Source organism: Lissotriton helveticus, chromosome 2_1 (genome assembly GCF_964261635.1).
Source record: "Lissotriton helveticus chromosome 2_1, aLisHel1.1, whole genome shotgun sequence".
Classification (NCBI taxonomy): Eukaryota; Metazoa; Chordata; class Amphibia; order Caudata; family Salamandridae; genus Lissotriton; species Lissotriton helveticus.
The window spans coordinates 47,786,542-47,807,893 of record NC_136059.1 but is presented as its reverse complement, the minus strand read 5'-3'; the positions used below and the strand labels follow the sequence as shown (position 1 = coordinate 47,807,893).

At 56.5% G+C, this 21,352-nt stretch overlaps 1 protein-coding gene across 2 annotated transcripts in view; it reads left to right on the top strand.

The window, feature by feature from the left end:
• Positions 1-450: 450 nt before the first annotated feature.
• Positions 451-21,352, top strand: part of LOC144817695 (long-chain-fatty-acid--CoA ligase ACSBG2-like) — a 607,186-nt gene continuing 586,284 nt past the window's right edge. Inside the window, exon 1 of one of the 2 annotated variants that reach the window (XM_078674445.1) lies at positions 451-709. In XM_078674445.1, the coding sequence (XP_078530571.1) occupies positions 614-709 (96 nt within the window). In that variant the 5' untranslated portion in view covers positions 451-613. The remainder of the gene's footprint in view (positions 710-21,352) is intronic. The other variant, XM_078674444.1, reaches the window with a different exon arrangement.

Below are 21,352 nucleotides of genomic sequence, written 5' to 3'. Positions count from 1 at the left end.
GGGGTGATGGGTTACCTGGGCAAGGATAGCTGCACTGAATGTAGGGCACAGTGCAGAGCAAATGGGGTTAAGGACGGTGATAGGTCACCTTGGCGAAGGTAGCTGCACTGGATGTAGGGCACAGTGCAGAGTTGATGGGGTGAGGAAACAGGCTTGCCAGACAAAATAATGGTGTGTAAAGGATCGCTTGTAAGTTGGAAATGCCTAATAAACTGCGGCCTCAATTCTTCCATAAAAACAAAAAAACTTGTGTGGTCTGAAGTTATTGGGATTCGGGTGGTGCGACCATGTGGGGAGTGCCTCTGCTGAGTGTGGGGTCTGTGGCTTCCGGGTTCCCTGTCAGTTTCAGAGGCGCACCCTTTCAGTCCCGGCCCCCTGTCTGTGTCCCCCGTGCGGGCGCGAGGCTGGCCCTTTAAATGCTGCAGCTTTGCTGTAAACAGGGCCGTGCTTCCTGCAGCCTGCCCCTGACAGAGCCTGCACCGCCCCCCGCACACCCTGCGCCCGCCCCCGCTGCCAGCACAGCCCTCGGAGCCCACCCGGTGCCAGCACCGCCTGCCAGGCCCCGGACCCTGCACCCACCGCGCCCAGGAGCCCCCCCTCCCCCCGCAGGACCATGGCGGGGCCCTCGCTGCTGCTGCCCCGGGCCCTCCGGGGCCCCCGCCTGCTGCTCCGCCTCAGGACCCCCTCTGCCGCCCTGCAGCGCCCCCAGGTAACGCCTGCTGCTTTGCACGCCTGGGGATAGCGCCTCGCACCAGCTGAGCGGCTTCGGAGCACTTTAGGGCGAGGGGGTGGGCAGTGGATGGGGGGATAAAGGATGGCAGAAGAGAGAAAAGTTTGTGTAGACGCGCCCCTCCCCTCTCCAATGCCTGGCAAGCCCCCCCTCCCCACCCACCGACCCGGGCTTTTCGGAACTCTCTGCAAAACCAGATGCACGACTAAAGGCACGACTAATTCAAGTCATGCACACACGTGTCTCAGCCGTGCACAGACCTGCAATGCACACACGTGTCCCAGCCGTGCACAGACCTGAATGCTAACACGTGCCCCAGCCGTGCACAGACCTGCACGCACACACGTGTGCCAGCCGTGCAGACCTGCATGCACACACGTGCCCCAGCTGTGCAGACCTGCATGCACACACGTGCCCCAGCTGTGCAGACCTGCATGCACACACGTGCCCCAGCTGTGCAGACCTGCATGCACACACGTGCCCCAGCCGTGCAGACCTGCATGCACACACGTGTCCCAGCCGTGCACAGACCTGCAATGCACACACGTGTCCCAGCCATGCAAAAACCTGCATGCACACACGTGTCCCAGCCGTGCACAGACCTGCAATGCACACACGTGTCCCAGCCGTGCAGACCTGAATGCACACACGTGTGCCAGCCGTGCAGACCTGCATGCACACACGTGCCCCAGCCGTGCAGACCTGCATGCACACACGTGCCCCAGCCGTGCACAGACCTGCACGCACACACGTGTGCCAGCTGTGCAGACCTGCATGCACACACGTGCCCCAGCTGTGCAGACCTGCATGCACACACGTGCCCCAGCTATGCAGACCTGCAATGCACACACGTGCCCCAGCCGTGCACAGACCTGCAATGCACACACGTGTCCCAGCCGTGCACAGACTTGCAATGCACACACGTGTGCCAGCCGTGCAGACCTGCATGCACAAACGTGTCCCAGCCGTGCACAGACCTGCAATGCACACACGTGTCCCAGCCGTGCAAAAACCTGAATGCACACACGTGTGCCAGCCGTGCAGACCTGCATGCACACACGTGCCCCAGCCGTGCAGACCTGCATGCACACACGTGCCCCAGCCGTGCACAGACCTGCACGCACACACGTGTGCCAGCTGTGCAGAACTGCATGCAAACACGTGCCCCAGCTGTGCAGACCTGCATGCACACACGTACCCCAGCTGTGCAGACCTGCATGCACACACGTGCCCCAGCTATGCAGACCTGCATGCACACACGTGCCCCAGCCGTGCACAGACCTGCAATGCACACACGTGTCCCAGCTGTGCAAAAACCTGAATGCACACACGTGTGCCAGCCGTGCAGACCTGCATGCACACACGTGCCCCAGCTGTGCAGACCTGCATGCACACACGTGCCCCAGCTATGCAGACCTGCATGCACACACGTGCCCCAGCCGTGCACAGACCTGCAATGCACACGTGTGACAGCCGTGCACTGACCTGTATGCACACACGTGCCCCAGCTGTGCAGACCTGCATGCACACACGTGCCCCAGCTGTGCACAAACCTGCATGCACACACGTGTGCCAGACGTGCAGACCTGCATGCACACACATGCCCCAGCGGTGCACAAACCTGCATGCACACACGTGCCCCAGCTGGGCAGACCTGCATGCACACGTGTCTACGTGCATGCACACACACACGTCCCAGCCGTGCACAATCCTGCATGCACACACGTGTCCCTGTCGTCAACAAGCCTGCATGCACACACGTGTCCCTGGCGTGCACAAACCTGCATGCACACACGTGTGCCAGCTGTGCAGACCTGCATGCACACACGTGTGCCAGCCGTGCAGACCTGCATGCACACACGTGCCCCAGCTGTGCACAAACCTGCATGCACACACGTGTGCCAGCCGTGCAGACCAGCATGCACACACGTGTGCCAGCCGTGCAGACCTGCATGCACACACGTGCCCCAACTGTGCAGACCTGCATGCACACACGTGCCCCAGCTGTGCAGACCTGCATGCACACACGTGTCCCTGCCGTGCACAAACCTGCATGCCCCCAAGTGTCCCACTCTTGCATCTACCTATCTTCACCCACGTGCCTCACCCAGGAAGCACTCTTCCTCCCGCCACAGTTACCCATCTGATGGCACACTTCCTTCTCGCCTTAGCACACCCGTTTTGCGCCCCCCACCCCACCCCCACCCCCTATGCCAGCTCCACCATGCCACCCCCCAGACCCGGCACATGGTATAGTTTCCGGCGCGCTCAGCTGGCCCGGGCATTTTCTCCGTCCTGGCACCTTTTTGTGCCTGCAGCTGGAAAGGGGCCCTTGAAACATGAGGGGCGCATGCCTCATGCCAGGGGGGACCCAGCCCGTAAGTGACGTGTAGGTTCAAGTTCAAGTTCATGCATTTATATAGCGCACTACTCACCCAGAGGGTCTCAAGGCGCTAGAGGGAGGGGTTCATTGTTTGTCGAATAGCCATGTTTTCAATTCTTTTCTGAAGGAGATGTGGTTCTGAGTAAGGCGGAGGTGGGTGGGGAGTGAGTTCCAGGTCTTTGCAGCCAGGAAGAAGGATCTGCCACCCATGGTGGATTTTCGGATGCGCGGGACTGCGGCGAGGGCTTGATTGGATGATCTTAGTTGGCGGGTGGGATAGTAGAAGGACAGTCGGGTGCTGAGGCATTCGGGTCCTAGATTATAAAGGGCCTTGTGTGCGTGGGTAAGGAGGCGGAAAGTAATTCTTTTGTTGACGGGAAGCCAGTGGAGGTTTTTTAGGTGTCCGGTGATGTGCTCTTGGCGCGGGATGTCTAATATGAGTCTCGCTGATGCGTTTTGGATGCGCTGGAGTTTTTTCTGTAATTTTGTTGTAATTCCGGCGTAAAGTGTGTTGCCATAATCCAGTCGACTCGTGACCAGAGCATGGGTGACAGTCTTTCTTGTCTCGAGGGGGATCCATCGGAAGATCTTTTTGAGAATGCGAAGGACGTTGAAGCAGGAGGACGAGACGGCGTTGACTTGTCTGGACATTGAGAGAGAGGAGTCTAGAAAGAAGCCGAGGTTGCATGCGTGGTCTGTGGGTGTGGGTGCTGAGCCCAAAGCGGAAGGCCACCAAGAGTCGTCCCAAGCTGAGGGGGAGGATCCTAGGATGAGCACTTCCGTTTTGTCTGAGTTGAGTTTAAGGCGGCTCTGTTTCATCCATTCGGCTACTTCTTTCATGCCTTCGTGAAGATTGTTTTTGGCGGTGTTGGGGTCCTTGGTGAGGGAGAGGATTAGCTGGGTGTCGTTGGCGTAGGAGATGATGTTGAGGTTGTGTTGGCGTGCGATGGAGGCGAGAGGACTCATGTAGACGTTGAAGAGGGTGGGACTGAGTGAGGATCCTTGAGGTACGCCGCAGGTGACTTCGGTGGCTTCTGAGTAGAATGGGGGGAGACGGACTCTCTGAGTTCTCCCATCGAGGAACGAGATGATCCAGTCCAAGGCTTTTCCTTGTAAGCCGATGTTGTTGAGGCGTTGTATGAGGGTGTTGTGACATACAGTGTCGAAGGCGGCGGAGAGGTCGAGTAGAATGAGGGCCACTGTTTCTCCGTTGTCCAGGAGTGCCCGGATGTCGTCGGTCGCCGCAATGAGGGCGGTTTCGGTGCTGTGTTTGGCTCGAAATCCGGATTGGGATGGATCAAGGAGGTTGTTGGCTTCGAGGAAGGCAGCGAGTTGGCTGTTGACGGCTTTCTCGATGACTTTGGCCGGGAAAGGGAAGAGGGATATGGGTCGGTAGTTTTTCAGTTCTGAGGGGTCTGCTGTGGGTTTTTTCAGAAGGGCGCTGAGTTCGGCGTGTTTCCAGATTTCTGGAAAGGTGGCAGCGTTGAAAGAGCAGTTGATGATATCGCGGAGTTGGGGTGCGATGATGGAGTCAGCTTTGTTGAAGATGTGGTGGGGACAGGGGTCAGAAGGAGAGCCGGAGTGGATTGAGTTCATGAGGCGAATGGTGTCTTCAGAGGTGATTGGGTTCCAGGCGCTGAGGTTATTAGTTGGAGGAGTGGGATCTAAAGGGGGTGGGGCGGGTTGATCACTGGGAGAATTTTTGAAGCTGTTGTGGATGTCGGCAATTTTGTTGTAGAAGAAGGAGGATAGCGCATCGCAGAGGTCTTGGGAGGGAGTGATGTCGTTGGATGCAGCGGTAGGGTTGGTGAAATCTTTTACGATATTGAAGAGTTCCTTGCTGTTATGAGAGTTGTTGTCGAGACGGTCTTTGAATGATGATTTCTTGGCGGATCGAATCAGTTGATGGTGTTTGCGGGTGGCTGTCTAGAGGGAGGCCATGTTGTCTGAGGTTGAGTTCGTTCTCCAATTCTTCTCCAGGGTGCGGCATAGCTTCTTGGATTTTTTAAGGTCATCATTGAACCAGGGAGCCTTTTTGCTGGAAGATTTCAACTGGTGCTTTTTCAGGGGTGCTAATTCGTCTGCACTGTGGGTAATCCATTGCCTGAAGTTGGTGGCCGCTTGGTTTGGGTCCATTTCAAGGGTGGGAGGGTTTTGGTTGAGAGATGTGAGGAGTTGGTCGGTGGTGATTTTGTTCCAGTTTCTCCGAGGAATAGATTGTGGGCGGTTGTGGGTCAGGGTGGTTTTGTAGCTGAAGTGAACACAGCTGTGATCCGTCCAGTGGAGAGCTGTAGTGCGATCGAAGGAGATGTGTTTGCTGGAGGTGAAGATAGGGTCGAGCGTGTGTCCGGCTGTGTGAGTGGGGGTGTCAACAAGTTGTTTGAGTCCGAGATTGGCCAGATTGTCCAGAAGGGTGGTGGTGTTGGTGTCGAGTGTGTTTTCAAGGTGATAGTTGAAGTCTCCTAGAAGAAGGTAGTTCTCGGAGACGAGGGCGTGCGGGCTGACAAAGTCTGTGATGTCGTCGCTGAATTGAGAGCGGGTGCCTGGAGGCCTGTAAATGAGGGTGCCTCTAATGGTGGTCCTGGGGTCGGTGTGGATCTGAAAGTGGAGATGTTCGGCGGTTGCAAGATTGTCGTCGGAGCTGGTTGTGATTTTGATGGTATTTCTGTGGACGATGGCGATGCCTCCTCCAGTTTGATTGTTGCGGTCCTTTCGAATAATCTTGTAAGAGTCTGGTATGGCTATGGCGATGTCGGGGGCAGAGGATGCGTTCAACCATGTTTCAGTAAGGAAGGCGATATCAAGTGACGTAGTGTCAATAAGGTCCCAGAGTTCCGTTGCATGTCTGTGGATCGAGCGGGTGTTCAGTAGGATGCATTTCAGGCGGGTGGGTTCGGAGATGTGTGTGGAGGAAGTGGGTTTGGTGAGGGTCCTGAGGCAATTGAACTTGCAGGAGAGGCAGGCGAATGGGCCGTGGGTACGTTCTGGGGTCGCTACACAGCAGGGCAGGGCAGGGCTTTAAGTGGGCCGGTGCCTAAAAACAGGTGCTGATATGGGTCTCGATCGGGCTCTCACTTTTTGCCCTCTGGGTGAAAAAAGAAAATCCTACCCCTGCAGCGGCGCCGCCTTCACTGCCCCTGATGCATCTTTAAAGAGACGCCTTAGAGCTCTTTCACCCTCTCATCAATGCAGAACTTAAGCGTTTTCACTGTTATTGTTTGTTTATCTTATGCAACTAGCAATCATTGGCAAAGCCAATAGTCCTGGCTTGTTGTGGGTGTTATGTTACTTGAAGCATTATCTGCATGCAATGATGGAAATGGCTAAGGACGGGTGGCGCACTATGCTAAGCACAGATTTTTAGCTTGAGTGTGTTTAAGCCACGCCCTTAATGACATCGGCCACACCCCTTTGAGAGACCCTCCAGTTTTTTCATCCCACTCAGTGCTTTCAATTGAAAAAAATAAGTGCAGGTACTCAACAATATGAGATGTGGACTAGGGGTGGGGGGAGGCTTGGGGGGTGATGGCAGGTCTATGGGGGCGGGGCTATTTGCAGCGCTAAGGGACCCAGCCAGGGGCATACATTTAATGTGATTGAGATTGAATTGGTGTGCAGATGTGCATGATGATACGAAGACATTTCTGGTATATTTTGAGTATTCCATTTCCCCTGTACATACAAAAGGGTACATTTAATATTAAAGTGGGCTTCTGATGGTGCAACACCTAGATCACATATGACTTGCACAAGATATTTATTTTCCTTAACATTTTTGGGAAACGTTTAACTTTGGTTAGCCCTCTGGTCTCAATGCCACGTAGCAGACACCACCAGCCCCTCCAAGGTGGCACAGCTTTGCCTCAAAGTTTCTTACCTGCTGTAATAAGTTATGGTTCCCCACCAGTCCATATTCGAGAAATAAATGAGCTGTATCAATTCAGGAAAGCCATCAAGACTCATCTATTCCCTTAAAATAACTGTGTCCTTTCTGTTCTCAGTTTTGTTTTACTCAGGATTAGCGCCGGGACGACCCTTTGCTGGGGCAGCTGTGCGCTTTACAAATTTTATAACATAACATAACATAATGTCTGATTCTCTCTTTCTGGAGGCGGGCAAGCTGCTGGAAGCTTGAGCCAGGATGCCCGGCTCTGGCTCAGTTCCAGGTCCTCTTGCCCCCTCATGCCCACCATGAACTGCCCTCTGAATGTGCATCTGCCTGCCAAGCAAATTCTAATCTCACGTGCAAAGAATAAAGACAAAATAGTGACCTTTATTGCAATACAGGAGAGAAAGAAAGATACAGCCATCTAGAGGCTGACGTGCACAATGTGAGAGAAGACTTTCTTGGATCAATCCCAGCTTCCCCACATGACCAACTGTGTGATCGTAGACAAATATTTTATCTTACCAGCCTCCTTTTTCTTCTTTAGCACAAATGATAGAATATCCAGAAGCCCGAGTTCAGGATATGTGCTGTACAATCACATCCTGTGTTAGATTCATTACACTTTGAAGTTGCTTCAATCATGAAAACAAAATAAGCCAAAGATAATGAACACCTGAAAAGTGACTTTCTTCCTCGATCACTAATGGCATTGTCGTCATGGTGGGAGCACAAACCCCTCTCAATGCGGTGATATAAGCTGGTGCACCAAGGTGAAATGCTCACAAATGAAAAAACAGACACTTTTATTTCAATGGTAATGTTTTCAGGGCTCGACTTATGTACGAGCTTTTAAGGCCTAGACTTCGTGGTTCGGCCCTGACTGGGGTCTCCTTGTTAATTTGCTGGTTCACCCACCTATACCCCTCTCAGAGCCAGCTCATTAACCCAAGAGAAAGCGGCCTCTAAAAAACAAAATACAATGGTGTTGAAACACTACGGAGAAAGCAGATCTGCACTGGAGGGAGTGTGGCCTCGGACTTGCTACAAGCAAACCCTTGACTACGGAAACACCCTCTACACCGGAACCACAGCCAAACTGCAGAAAAGACTTCAACGCATCCAGAACGCCTCCGCACAACTCATCCTAGACATCCCCCGACACAGCCACATCTCCGGACACCTGAAAGACCTGCACTGGCTCCCCGTCAGCAAGAGGAACACGTTCAGACTCCTCATCCACACACACAAGGCCCACCACGACCTGGGCCCCAAGTACCTCAACGACCGCCTGACCTTCTACACGCCCACCCGTCAACTACGATCGACCAGCCACACCCTCGCCGACGTCCCACGCATCCGAAGAACCACCGCCGGAGGAAGATCCTTCTCCTTCCTGGCAGCCAAGACGTGGAACTCCCTCCCCATCCACCTCCGTCTTACCCAAGACCACCTCTACTTCAGGAAGCAACTCAAGACCTGGCTGTTCGAGCAGTAACGGACCCCCCTCCCCCCAAGCGCCTTGAGACCCTCCGGGTGAGTAGCGCGCTATACAAATGTCATTATTGATTGATTGATTGATTGATTTCACGTGTGCTTCATGGGCAGAGTGTGCTAATGCAGGGCTTGTCGGGCGTGCAGCTATATAGCTGCTACGCTGGACAGTGCAGACACTCTCATTCAAGAACATGCACAGGGTCACAAAAGCATTCATGCACGCAGACAGAGCATTTAGTACATGTGCATTGCTACCAAGGTTTCAGATTGCTCATGTGTGACATTTTCATGTTTTCAGTGTAATTATGAGTGACATTCAACGACTATCAGTGACACTTTCTCGCCAGCAAAACCAAGCAATGAAGATGAGGGAAACATAAGCCCTCAGGATAGTGAGGACGAGGCACACGTAGTTCACAAAACCGGCCCTGGCAAACTGCTCAGCTGACACCCCCTGGGGTGAGGGAGAGTGCAGCTGAGCAGTTTGCGAGCGCCTGTTTCGGCTGAATTTGTTACTGGGGGCGATATTGCTGATCCCTGGTAACAAAACCGCCTCCACCCTAGTGGCCTACCGGGGAAACGCCCGGTGCCTGCTATGGCCAGTCTGGCCCTGGCCAGGCTATATTATTTCAAAAAGACTTCAGCTTGCTTATCTCTATGAAAACTATCAGCTATCCGCTGAGCGGTCCACCCCAGTCCGGCTCGCCGTCCGCTACCTGCCCAGCCCCGCTGGTGGCACCAGATCACACAAGCAGCCTGTCAGAGCCAACACTACACTCAGCTGACCTAGTGACCTGTGCCCTCTGGTTCATGTACCATGCAGGAGAGGCCTTACTGAAACACACTTTTCTCACCGCTCTCTAGTAACCCTGGTTTTAGGGCTAGCTATATTCCTGATGTGTATCTGCTGTCTGGTTTCTGTGTGTGACAGGGCTGGGGAATTCCAGGAGACAGGCTGGGGTTGACAGGTGGTGAATAGAGGGATTACACCAGGATGGGTGGGGGAGTGCCCCTTGACTCTGAATAGGGCTGTGCTCTGCCACCACAATGCTGGCTCCACCCCCTGGGGAGCGCTGATGATTCTGCCCTGCACCTGGTCCAGGAAGAGGGAAGACTGTCAACAGAGTGCTCCTGACTGTACTTGTCATCACAATGCTGGCTCCACCTCCTGCGGAGCGTCTGATGTCCCTGCCCTGCACACTGAAAGAAGAAGCCAGGGCCTGAAAAACAAAGTGCTCAGAGACTGACTGGATTAGGCAAAGACCCCCCTGGCTTGCGAGAACAAAAGAAATGGTGTATAAAAGTAGGAGCCCTGCTCCTAAGAAATCAGATCGTGCTCTTGTCAAGAAGAAGCTCTGCCCGAAGAGGAGGAACTGGGAAAACTACATGGAGGACTACTGTCTCTGATCCTGAGAGAATGGCCTGTGGTGGGTACCTTGCTGAGAGAAGGAGAGCAGAAGAAGACTGGAAAAGAATTTAATTCAACTTGTGCATTTTTATGAACAATCTCCAAGGGCTTGCTGGTGAACCTGCCCCCTGAACTGCGCCCCAGGAACAGTGGGCGCTACCCCCTGAAGAAAGAAGCTGCTGCTGGTGTCGCCTTTCTCTGCAGCACTGCCCACTGAAAGCTGAGGGTGTTGTGCCCCGCCATCGCGCACTTTTAAGAGCCGTGCAGCCCCCCCCTGTCCTGCCAAGCACCGTGACTCCTGCCCGCTGAGCCGCAGCTCGCAAAGTGAAGGTCAGCCCCGCCTGACCCGAGCACCGTGACTGTGCCCCTCCGAGCCGTAGCTCGCAACGCAAAGCGAAGGACCCGTCTGGCCCAAGCACTGTGGCCCCCGAGCCGTAGCTCGCATCGTGAAGAGCGGACTGCTGCCCGAGTTAGCTTTCCCCCCTGTGGCATCCTGTGCGCAGCGCCCCGCCGCTGTAAGAGACAAGCTGCGGCCCGAAGTGCAGCTTGAGGACGTCCCGCACCGTGCCACCACGGCCCTGAGAGGTATCCGTGTCACAGCGCCTCGCCGCTGTGAAAGCCTAGCTGCGACCCGTTGTGTGGCTGGAGGACGTCCCACACCGAACTACAAACGTCCGCTTCGATCTTCAAAAGACCAAAGGTACTGTAAATCGAATCACGGTACGGGTCGCATTCTATCACTACGACTCACACTGCCTGGGTGCCTTGAGGCCCCTGGTACGCCTCGACTTTTGCGCTGTGCGAGTCTTGCCTCGCACCGCCTGTTTGACCATAGGCCCCTGGTACGCATCGAGCTGTGCACACACCCTGCTGGCAATTGTAAACGTTCTTGTGCCCCTACGCCTAAAGGTACGAGTCGCACAAGCTTAGTACGACTCATACCCCTTGTTCTGTCTCACGCGAGATGGGTGAGATTCGGTAGGGCCTTTTGCCAGTGATCGTAAGAAGTGCACAGGAGCGCTCCAGAGGGCCCAGGCCTTGAACAGCAGTACCTGAAGTACAGTGAAGTTGTTTTGAACAGTATTTCACCCTTTTAAAGACTGGACATTGGAATATTAAGAACTGCGGCATCTTAAGAGTAACTGGAATTGTAAAACCTGCATTTGAAGCCTGCTTGAGAGTTTATATATAAAGCCTATATATTTTTACAAAACTACAGTCATTTGTCCCTGTGTGTTGGGTTAATGATTTATTGTGTGTGTTGCACTAAATGCTTAACCGTATGTACTCTGGAGTTTAGCCTTGTCTGCTCGCGCCATGCCGCCTAGAGGGGGAGCAAGGGTTATTTCTAGGAGTAGTCCTTTGCCCTGACTTAGAGGAGAGGGTCCCTGCTTGTCACAAGAGAATACTTGAGCCAACCAGAGACCCCCAATTCTAACAATTATCAAACCGCATGACAATACAGCTCTCCATGCCTCACTACGGGTGTTTCTACGCGCTGTAAATATAGGATGGTAGCATTATCCAATCTCATGACTCTCAGTTTACCAGCCTTGGAAAGATGTCAGGACAAGTGGACCTCACAAGGATTCAGGTTCATGAACTGCAGGTCACTGAAGAACCAGTGAGAGGCCCGTGCCCCTCCCTCCCTCCTAGAGGCCCGTGTCCCTCCCTCCCCGCTAGAGGCCCGTGTCCCTCCCTCCCCGCTAGAGGCCCGTGTCCCTCCCTCCCCGCTAGAGGCCCGTGTCCCTCCCTCCCCGCTAGAGGCCCGTGTCCCTCCCTCCCCGCTAGAGGCCCGTGTCCCTCCCTCCCCGCTAGAGGCCTGTGTCCCTCCCTCCCTCCTAGAGGCCCATGTCCCTCCCTCCTAGAGGCCCAAGTCCCTCCCTCCCTCCTAGAGGCCTGTATCCATCCCCGCTAGAGGCCCTTGTCCCTCCCCGCTAGAGGCCTGTGTCCCTCCCTACTAGAGGCCCGTGTCCCTCCCCGCTAGAGGCCTGTGTCCCTCCCTACTAGAGGCCTGTGTCCCTCCTTCCCTCCCCGCTAGAGGCCTGTGTCCCTCCCTACTAGAGGCCCGCTAGAGGCCTGTGTCCCTCCCTACTAGAGGCCCGTGTCCCTCCCCGCTAGAGGCCTGTGTCCCTCCCTACTAGAGGCCTGTGTCCCTCCTTCCCTCCCCGCTAGAGGCCTGTGTCCCTCCCTACTAGAGGCCCGTGTCCCTCCCCGCTAGAGGCCTGTGTCCCTCCCTACTAGAGGCCTGTGTCCCTCCTTCCCTCCCCGCTAGAGGCCTGTGTCCCTCCCTCCCTCCCTCCTAGAGGCCTGTATCCCTCCCTCCTAGAGGCCTGTGTCCCTCCCTATCAGAGGAATGTGTCCCTCCTTCCTAGAGGCCCGTGTCCCTCCCTCCCTCCCTCCTAGAGGCCTGTATCCCTCCCCGCTAGAGGCCTGTGTCCCTCCCTTCCTCCTAGAGGCCCGTGACCCTCCCTCTTAGAGGCCCGTGACCCTCCCTCTTAGAGGCCCGTGACCCTCCCTCTTAGAGGCCCGTGTCCCTCCCAGCTAGAGGCCCGTGTCCCTCCCAGCTAGAGGCCCGTGTCCCTCCCCGCTATAGGCCCGTGTCCTTCCCCACTAGAGGCCCGTGTCCCTCCCCGCTAGAGGCCCGTGTCCCTCCCCGCTAGAGGCCCGTGTCCCTCCCCGCTAGAGGCCCGTGTCCCTCCCCGCTAGAGGCCCGTGTCCCTCCCCGCTAGAGACCCGTGTCCCTCCCTCTTAGAGGCCCGTGTCCCTCCCTCTTAGAGGCCCGTGTCCCTCCCCGCTAGAGGCCCGTGTCCCTCCCCGCTAGAGGCCGGTGTCCCTCCCCGCTAGAGGCCCGTGTCCCTCCCTGCTAGAGGCCCGTGTCCCTCCCTCCTAGAGGCCCGTGTCCCTCCCTCTTAGAGGCCTGTGTCCCTCCTTCCCTCCTAGAGGCCTGTATTCCTCCCCGCTAGAGGCCCGTGTCCCTCCCCGCTAGAGGCCCGTGTCCCTCCCTCTTAGAGGCCTGTGTCCCTCCCTTCCTCCTAGAGGCCTGAATCCCTTCCTCCCTCCTAGAGGCCCGTGTCCCTCCCTCCCTCCTAGAGGCCTGTGTCCCTCCCTCCCTCCCTCCTAGAGGCCTGTGTCCCTCCCTCCCTCCCTCCTAGAGGCCTGTGTCCCTCCCTTCCTCCCTCTTAGAGGCCTGTGTCCCTTCCTCCTAGAGGCCCGTGTCCCTCCCCGCTAGAGGCCCGTGTCCCTCCCCGCTCGAGGCCTGTGTCCCTCCCCGCTAGAGGCCTGTGTCCCTCCCTCCTAGAGGCCTGTGTCCCTCCCTCCCTCCTAGAGGCCCGTGCCCCTCCCCGCTAGAGGCCCGTGACCCTCCCTCTTAGAGGCCTGTGTCCCTTCCTCCTAGAGGCCCGTGTCCCTCCCCGCTAGAGGCCCGTGTCCCTCCCCGCTCGAGGCCTGTGTACCTCCCTCCCTCCTAGAGGCCTGTGTCCCTCCCTCCTAGAGGCCTGTGTCCCTCCCCGCTAGAGGCCCGTGACCCTCCCTCTTAGAGGCCCGTGTCCCTCCCTCCCTCCCTCCTAGAGGCCCGTGTCCCTCCCTCCTAGAGGCCCGTGTCCCTCCCTCCTAGAGGCCCGTGTCCCTCCATCCCTGCTAGAGGCCCGTGTCCCTCCATCCCTGCTAGAGGCCCGTGTCCCTCCATCCTTGCTAGAGGCCCGTGTCCCTCCATCCCTGCTAGAGGCCCGTGTCCCTCCATCCCTGCTAGAGGCCCGTGTCCCTCCCTCCTAGAGGCCCGTGTCCCTCCCTCCTAGAGGCCCGTGTCCCTCCCCGCTAGAGGCCCGTGTCCCTCCCCGCTAGAGGCCCGTGTCCCTCCCCGCTAGAGGCTCGTGTCCCTCCCTCCTAGAGGCCCGTGTCCCTGCCTCCCTCCTAGAGGCCTGTGTCCCTCCCTCCCTCCCTCCTAGAGGCCCGTGTCCTTCCCTCCTAGAGGCCCGTGTCCCTCCCTCCCTCCCTCCTAGAGGCCCGTGTCCCTCCCTCCCTCCTAGAGGCCCGTGTCCCTCCCTCCCTCCCTCCCTCCCTCCCTCCTAGAGGCCCGTGTCCCTTCCTCCCTCTTAGAGGCCCGTGACCCTCCCTCTTAGAGGCCCGTGACCCTCCCTCTTAGAGGCCCGTGTCCCTCCCTGCTAGAGGCCTGTGTCCCTCCCTCCCTCCCTCCTAGAGGCCCGTGTCCCTCCCTCCTAGAGGCCCGTGTCCCTGCCTCCCTCCTAGAGGCCCGTGTCCCTGCCTCCCTCCTAGAGGCCCGTGTCCCTGCCTCCCTCCTAGAGGCCCATGTCCCTCCCCGCTAGAGGCCGGTGTCCCTCCCCGCTAGAGGCCCGTGTCCCTCCCTGCTAGAGGCCCGTGTCCCTCCCTCCTAGAGGCCCGTGTCCCTCCCTCTTAGAGGCCTGTGTCCCTCCTTCCCTCCTAGAGGCCTGTATTCCTCCCCGCTAGAGGCCCGTGTCCCTCCCCGCTAGAGGCCCGTGTCCCTCCCTCTTAGAGGCCTGTGTCCCTCCCTTCCTCCTAGAGGCCTGAATCCCTTCCTCCCTCCTAGAGGCCCGTGTCCCTCCCTCCTAGAGGCCCGTGTCCCTCCCTCCCTCCTAGAGGCCTGTGTCCCTCCCTCCCTCCCTCCTAGAGGCCTGTGTCCCTCCCTCCCTCCCTCCTAGAGGCCTGTGTCCCTCCCTTCCTCCCTCTTAGAGGCCTGTGTCCCTTCCTCCTAGAGGCCCGTGTCCCTCCCCGCTAGAGGCCCGTGTCCCTCCCCGCTCGAGGCCTGTGTCCCTCCCCGCTAGAGGCCTGTGTCCCTCCCTCCTAGAGGCCTGTGTCCCTCCCTCCCTCCTAGAGGCCTGTGTCCCTCCCTCCCTCCTAGAGGCCCGTGCCCCTCCCCGCTAGAGGCCCGTGACCCTCCCTCTTAGAGGCCTGTGTCCCTTCCTCCTAGAGGCCCGTGTCCCTCCCCGCTAGAGGCCCGTGTCCCTCCCCGCTCGAGGCCTGTGTCCCTCCCTCCCTCCTAGAGGCCTGTGTCCCTCCCTCCTAGAGGCCTGTGTCCCTCCCCGCTAGAGGCCCGTGACCCTCCCTCTTAGAGGCCCGTGTCCCTCCCTCCCTCCCTCCTAGAGGCCCGTGTCCCTCCCTCCTAGAGGCCCGTGTCCCTCCCTCCTAGAGGCCCGTGTCCCTCCATCCCTGCTAGAGGCCCGTGTCCCTCCATCCCTGCTAGAGGCCCGTGTCCCTCCATCCCTGCTAGAGGCCCGTGTCCCTCCATCCCTGCTAGAGGCCCGTGTCCCTCCCTCCTAGAGGCCCGTGTCCCTCCCCGCTAGAGGCCCGTGTCCCTCCCCGCTAGAGGCCCGTGTCCCTCCCCGCTAGAGGCCCGTGTCCCTCCCCGCTAGAGGCTCGTGTCCCTCCCTCCTAGAGGCCCGTGTCCCTGCCTCCCTCCTAGAGGCCTGTGTCCCTCCCTCCCTCCCTCCTAGAGGCCCGTGTCCTTCCCTCCTAGAGGCCCGTGTCCCTCCCTCCCTCCCTCCTAGAGGCCCGTGTCCCTCCCTCCCTCCTAGAGGCCCGTGTCCCTCCCTCCCTCCCTCCCTCCCTCCCTCCCTCCTAGAGGCCCGTGTCCCTTCCTCCCTCTTAGAGGCCCGTGACCCTCCCTCTTAGAGGCCCGTGACCCTCCCTCTTAGAGGCCCGTGTCCCTCCCTGCTAGAGGCCTGTGTCCCTCCCTCCCTCCCTCCTAGAGGCCCGTGTCCCTCCCTCCTAGAGGCCCGTGTCCCTGCCTCCCTCCTAGAGGCCCGTGTCCCTGCCTCCCTCCTAGAGGCCCGTGTCCCTGCCTCCCTCCTAGAGGCCCGTGTCCCTGCCTCCCTCCTAGAGGCCCGTGTCCCTTCCTCCCTCTTAGAGGCCCGTGACCCTCCCTCTTAGAGGCCCGTGACCCTCCCTCTTAGAGGCCCGTGTCCCTCCCTGCTAGAGGCCTGTGTCCCTCCCTCCCTCCCTCCTAGAGGCCCGTGTCCCTCCCTCCTAGAGGCCCGTGTCCCTGCCTCCCTCCTAGAGGCCCGTGTCCCTGCCTCCCTCCTAGAGGCCCGTGTCCCTCCCTCCCTCCTAGAGGCCCGTGTCCCTCCCTCCCTCCTAGAGGCCCATGTCCCTCCCCGCTAGAGGCCCGTGTCCCTTCCTCCCTCTTAGAGGCCCGTGACCCTCCCTCTTAGAGGCCCGTGTCCTTCCCTCCTAGAGGCCTGTGTCCCTCCCTGCTAGAGGCCTGTGTCTCTCCCTTCCTCCTATAGGTCTGTGTCCCTCCCTTCCTCCTAGAGGCCCGTGTCCCTCCCTCCTAGAGGCCCGTGTCCCTCCCCGCTAGAGGCCCGTGTCCCTCCCTCCCTCCTAGAGGCCCGTGTCCCTCCCTCCCTCCTAGAGGCCTGTGTCCCTCCCTCCCTCCCTCCTAGAGGCCTGTGTCCCTTCCTCCTAGAGGCCCGTGTCCCTCCCCGCTCGAGGCCCGTGTCCCTCCCTCCTAGAGGCCCGTGTCCCTCCCTCCTAGAGGCCTGTGTTCCTCCTTCACTCCTAGAGGCCCGGGGAGAGACACGGGCCTCTAGCGGGGAGGGGGGGAGGGGGGGGTCTGAATAGGCCCCGCTGGTTGGGTGACCCTCAGGGTAGGGGTGGGGGCGTCACCAGCAGCCTGTGACGGCGCAGCTCGCGGGGCCTTCACCCTGGTTGATGTGTAACTGCAGTAATCACTAACCAGCCTCTTAAAGGAGTCAGGACGTGCTTCACCCCATGGTCACGGGTCCTACAGCCTTTCAGCCTGCTGAGGTCGATAAAATGCCATGGAATCGCTGACAAGAGGCTGTGGAGTCGGTGCCAGGGTGCCCCGTCACGGTGTCTTCAGGCACCCTTTGGAATATGCCCCATGTGCCCTGTGCTCTGTGTCTTACATTTTAACCCCTTGCTTTCCTCACTTCTCTGCACAGGATACTCCGGTTCCTTCTCGTTCCCTCCTAGGGTGAGCACCTGGCATGGGGGCAAATTCAGGAGAGTGAGTGTAAAAAAGCAGCACAAAGGGTCAACATTCAGGACAGAAGGTCAGAACTCGGGACAAAAGGTACATTTTACAGGCACATCCGAGGAGGTCGCTCAATATCACAAAAGTAACTAGACAACCAACACAAGTGCAAATAAGTTTATATTAGGTTGAGAGAGCCTTGCACTGCATCGGTTGTGTGCCTGAGGGAATGCACCTGGGTAATATGCGCCAAAATGAAACCTCCACCCCCCCAGGGCGTGGCCCCTGGCGAGGTGACAGGAGCCCCTAAACTAAAGCAGGTTGCCTTGCCCTGGGCTCTGGCAGGAGGAGGCGCAGCAAATTCTGTCACTGCGCAGAGGCCCAATGTCATTCTGTAGGTGACAATTAACCCGACATACAGAATGATAGAGGGCCGATGGCAGCCTCTGCCAGGTGGGGGAGGGGCTGCTGCAGCCCACTGATCAGATCAGGAGCTTAACTGGCCCCTGCAGTGAGAGAAAAGCAAAACCAGAGGGGATGACGGACGGAGTGTTGAACATTGCAAGCCTTCACCCCAGTCAACTGATCTGGGTTTAATCCATCACCGTTCTTTAGCTCACTCCGCCACCCCAGTTCAGACATGGCCATATGCAAATCAGTCTGACCCTGTGCCTCATGGGAACAGCCAAAAAAATGGATTTAGGTCCAGATCTCTGCACTGGGGTGAATGTATGACATTGTTCTGCATTCTGTCCATCAATTGTTGTTTTTGCATTTGTCACCCCGAGTGGGCTGGGGATGCTCAGACGTGAGTCCCAGGCTCTCCACACCTCTGGAGTCAAGCTATCCTGGCTGATGAGGGATGAGGATGCTTGTTTCAAGTCCAGGGAGGACCTGGCTTTGGCAGTTCGGGCTGGACTGTTCCCATTGGGCGCAGGGTCAATACTGATTTGCATATGGCTGGGCTGAAACTGGAAAGGCATGGTGAGCAAAAAAACGATGGACTTAGGCCCAGATATCTGTACTGGGGTGAATGTATGACATTGTTCTGCATTCTGTCCATCAATTGTTGTTTTTGCACCTGCAGGGAGAGTGACAGGACTCTCAGTCTACCTGTAGGGGGCAGCTCGCCCCAATGTTCAGATGATAGAGGGCCGATGGCAGCCTGTGCCAGGCCGGGAGGGGCTGCTGCAGGCCACTGACCACAGCAGGAGCCGAGCGGACCCCTGCAGTGAGTGACAGGACTCTTAGGCTGCTTGCAGGGGGCATCTGGCTCTAAAGTCTGAAATTACGGACAAAAGGCGTCCATGTTAGAATTCTTCACGGACAAGAGGCCCAAATTATGGTCAGTCCGTGAAATTTACGGACTGTTGGTCACCCTAGCTGCTTTTTTACAGGTTCGTCTCTTCCTGCTTCTCTTCCTCTTGACAAAGGACGGCCGCGCCTGCTCGCAGTTACTATAAAACACCTGACCCTGCTCCTGCTTTTCAGACAACCATCTAGTGCACGCCTTCTTTCCAGCTCCGCAGCAGCAGGGCCTTTCTTCCACTTTCCACTGTTAAACTAGTTATTCATTGTCCAGGTTAGATTAGTGCGGTTCGCTTTACCTGAGCCTCCTGCAGTGCATTATTTTCTGATAACGTCACGCCATAGCGATCACCTTTCCTGTGGTTTCCTGTTGCATTACGTTGACAGTTTTATTATTTGTGTTTTTTCCTCCACACGTATTACAGGTTCTGTTCTGCCCATTGAGGTGTCTTAGGTAGCCCGCTGCCTCCTGGTGCTCTGGCCATTTTTCTTGTTGGGCCCCAAACTTTAGGGCCACCTGTTTTTGGGCAGACTCTCGGCAACTGCGGGTCTAAATCATGTTTGAAAGACCGTTCATTGGACCAGGCCTCCCTAAGGGTGACCCTTCTGGACATGGGCTTTGTCAGTGTGGGGACAGTAGAGGTCAGGATTGCTGGGGAGACGCCTCGTGGTGTTGGGCGACTCGAGCCGCGGGCGTTGAGTGCGGAGTCGCTGATATTCGGGTTCTGGCCTTGGAGTCTTTGTTGAGCAAATCTGGTGTTCACGGGAGACAGAGTGTGTAAGGTGAGTGCAGGGCAGATCCTACGGGCTCTGGGGGCTGCTGGACACAATTGTCTCTTTGCTGTAGGTGGGTCGGAAGCAGACATGCCGGTAGGGCTGGGGCCAAAGCATTAGATGTCCTCTTCTTCCTGGGTCAGCACGGCTCTTCGGTCCTTCTTCTTTCTTCCTCGAATCTGAGGAGACAAGGTTCAGGATGGCCCCTAAATACTAGATTTAGGGGCGTAAAAGGGGTGTGTAGGTTGGGACCAATGGGTTCCTTCCTTGGGGTGGGTACACCCCCTATTATCCCACCCCCCAGTGGGAGGGGGACATGAGCCTCTTCCCGATTGGTTGAGTCCCCTCATTTTCAAGATGGAATTAACTGAGATGTGTGCTTCACCTCACCTCCCCCACCTGAGGGGTGAGATTGGCAAAGGTGGGCACACCTCCTCCTCCTAGCTTGGTTTCCCAGCTGATTTCCCTCCCTAAGTTGGGGGGGGGGGGTCAGAACCGGTGGAAGACAGTTGCTGGGGGTAGCAAAAGGCAGGGACAACTCACAAATGCAGCAGGCCTTTGAAGCTTCCCCTTCGTAGACCCAGCCCATCCTCTGCCCAGAACAGGCTTTATTTCTGGACCCAGAGAGCGGAGGGGTACATAAACCTTGTGGCGTAGTTTCTATAAATCTATATAGAATCTGCGCGTTTAGAAGACATAAACTACTGGATTGGTGTCCAGACGGATTCCAGACACCTCCAAAGGAAATGTTAGCCTTTAAGACCAGCTAGGTCACAGTTGCACTATAAGCCCCCCTAACCTTAACAAGGAGCAAATAGTTTGATCCTTTAGGGATCGTGGAAACACCACAGTACTTTTCGCTCAGTCACTCGTGCTCACTTGGTCTCTGAGAGATACACAGAATAAATGATGGGGATGTTTTCAATAAGCATTTGTTGAACCAGCGTCATTCTAGTATAAAACATGTGTGCTGCAACAATCCTCAGACAGAAACAGATGTAGAAGATTACAAGCACCAACAGAGTAAATAAAAGGTAGAATTCTACCATGGTGCTAAAACAGTGAATATATGCAGGCATATAGATACAGGGCAGTAATCAAGCGTACTCCTACTGTGTGGACCCTGTCCAAGTGTACCCAAGTGTACCTAGCATGTATGTGGGTGTACATGGCCTTGGAAAGCGACAACCCTATTACCTCATGGGAGAGAATGAAGGACCCCATCTTGGTCTCCAGTTGGACACCCCACAAGGATTGTCAGACCACTGCGTGCTGGAGTTTCTACGGGCAGGAATCTCAGTGTCCTATGTCAGCGTGGAAGCTTCTCCTTTAACTATCTAGTGTTCGGTATGATTCTTTTATACCAAAAAGAAAACCTCTGGGTTCCTTACACAATTGGTATGTTGTGAGTATGATTATGCGAATGAGCCTAGAACAATACCTGCAATTATGCAAAGTAGTTCGCCCTAGGATGAAGATGATCATGACTTTTACGCAGAGTATTTTCATGCTGGGATGTAAGTCATGTGCAGGGGTCTTTTCTAAGAATCCTCATGCATAATAAATTAGGCTAGTTTCCAGGAAACTGATCGACATTTATTCAGCATATAACTGGATAAAAGGTTAGTGCTAGAACCGTTATCCACAGCAAGGTAGGACATATATAAGTAAAAGGTTGTGTAGTTACCTTGGCCTAGATTGGCTTACACTGGGGTTCATAACACCTACAGCCATTCAGGAACCACACCAGGGCTGGCCGTTTTTCAGGGGGCATCTCTAAGATGCCCTCTGAGTGCATTTTACATAAAATTCCTCACTGTCATCAGTGTGGGTTTAATGTGCTGAGAAGTTTACTACCAAACTTCCCAGATTTTAGCCTTTATGGAGCTGTGGAGTTCGTAATAACCAACTCCCAAACCATTTTCTCTTTATGGCTTTACTACACTTACAATGACTAAGAATAGACTTAGACACTGTAGCGATACAGGGCTCATGCCACTATACCCTCACCTGAGGGCTAGTGCACCCTGCTAGAAGGTGGCTTACCTAGGCCTCGTGCAGTGGGTTGCAGGCATGGCACACAGGGATGTGTGCCCTGCAGACTCTTCACTTTTCTCTGCACCAAAACACGCAGCCTGCAATGGCAGTGTGTGGGTATTAAGGTACAGGGCCCCTTAGGGTGGTACAATAGGTACTGCAGCCCTTAGAGGCCTTCTCTGTTCACAGTGCCCGTGGTACCCTTTGTACCTTTTACAAGGGGCTTACCTGTGGCCAGAGACGTGTCAATTGTGGTTACAAAGATATAGTTTTGGGAAAGAGCACATGCACTCAGAACTTGATTGGCAGGGACCCGGGGCACATCAAGTCAGGTTGCATCAGATGTCAGGCAAAAA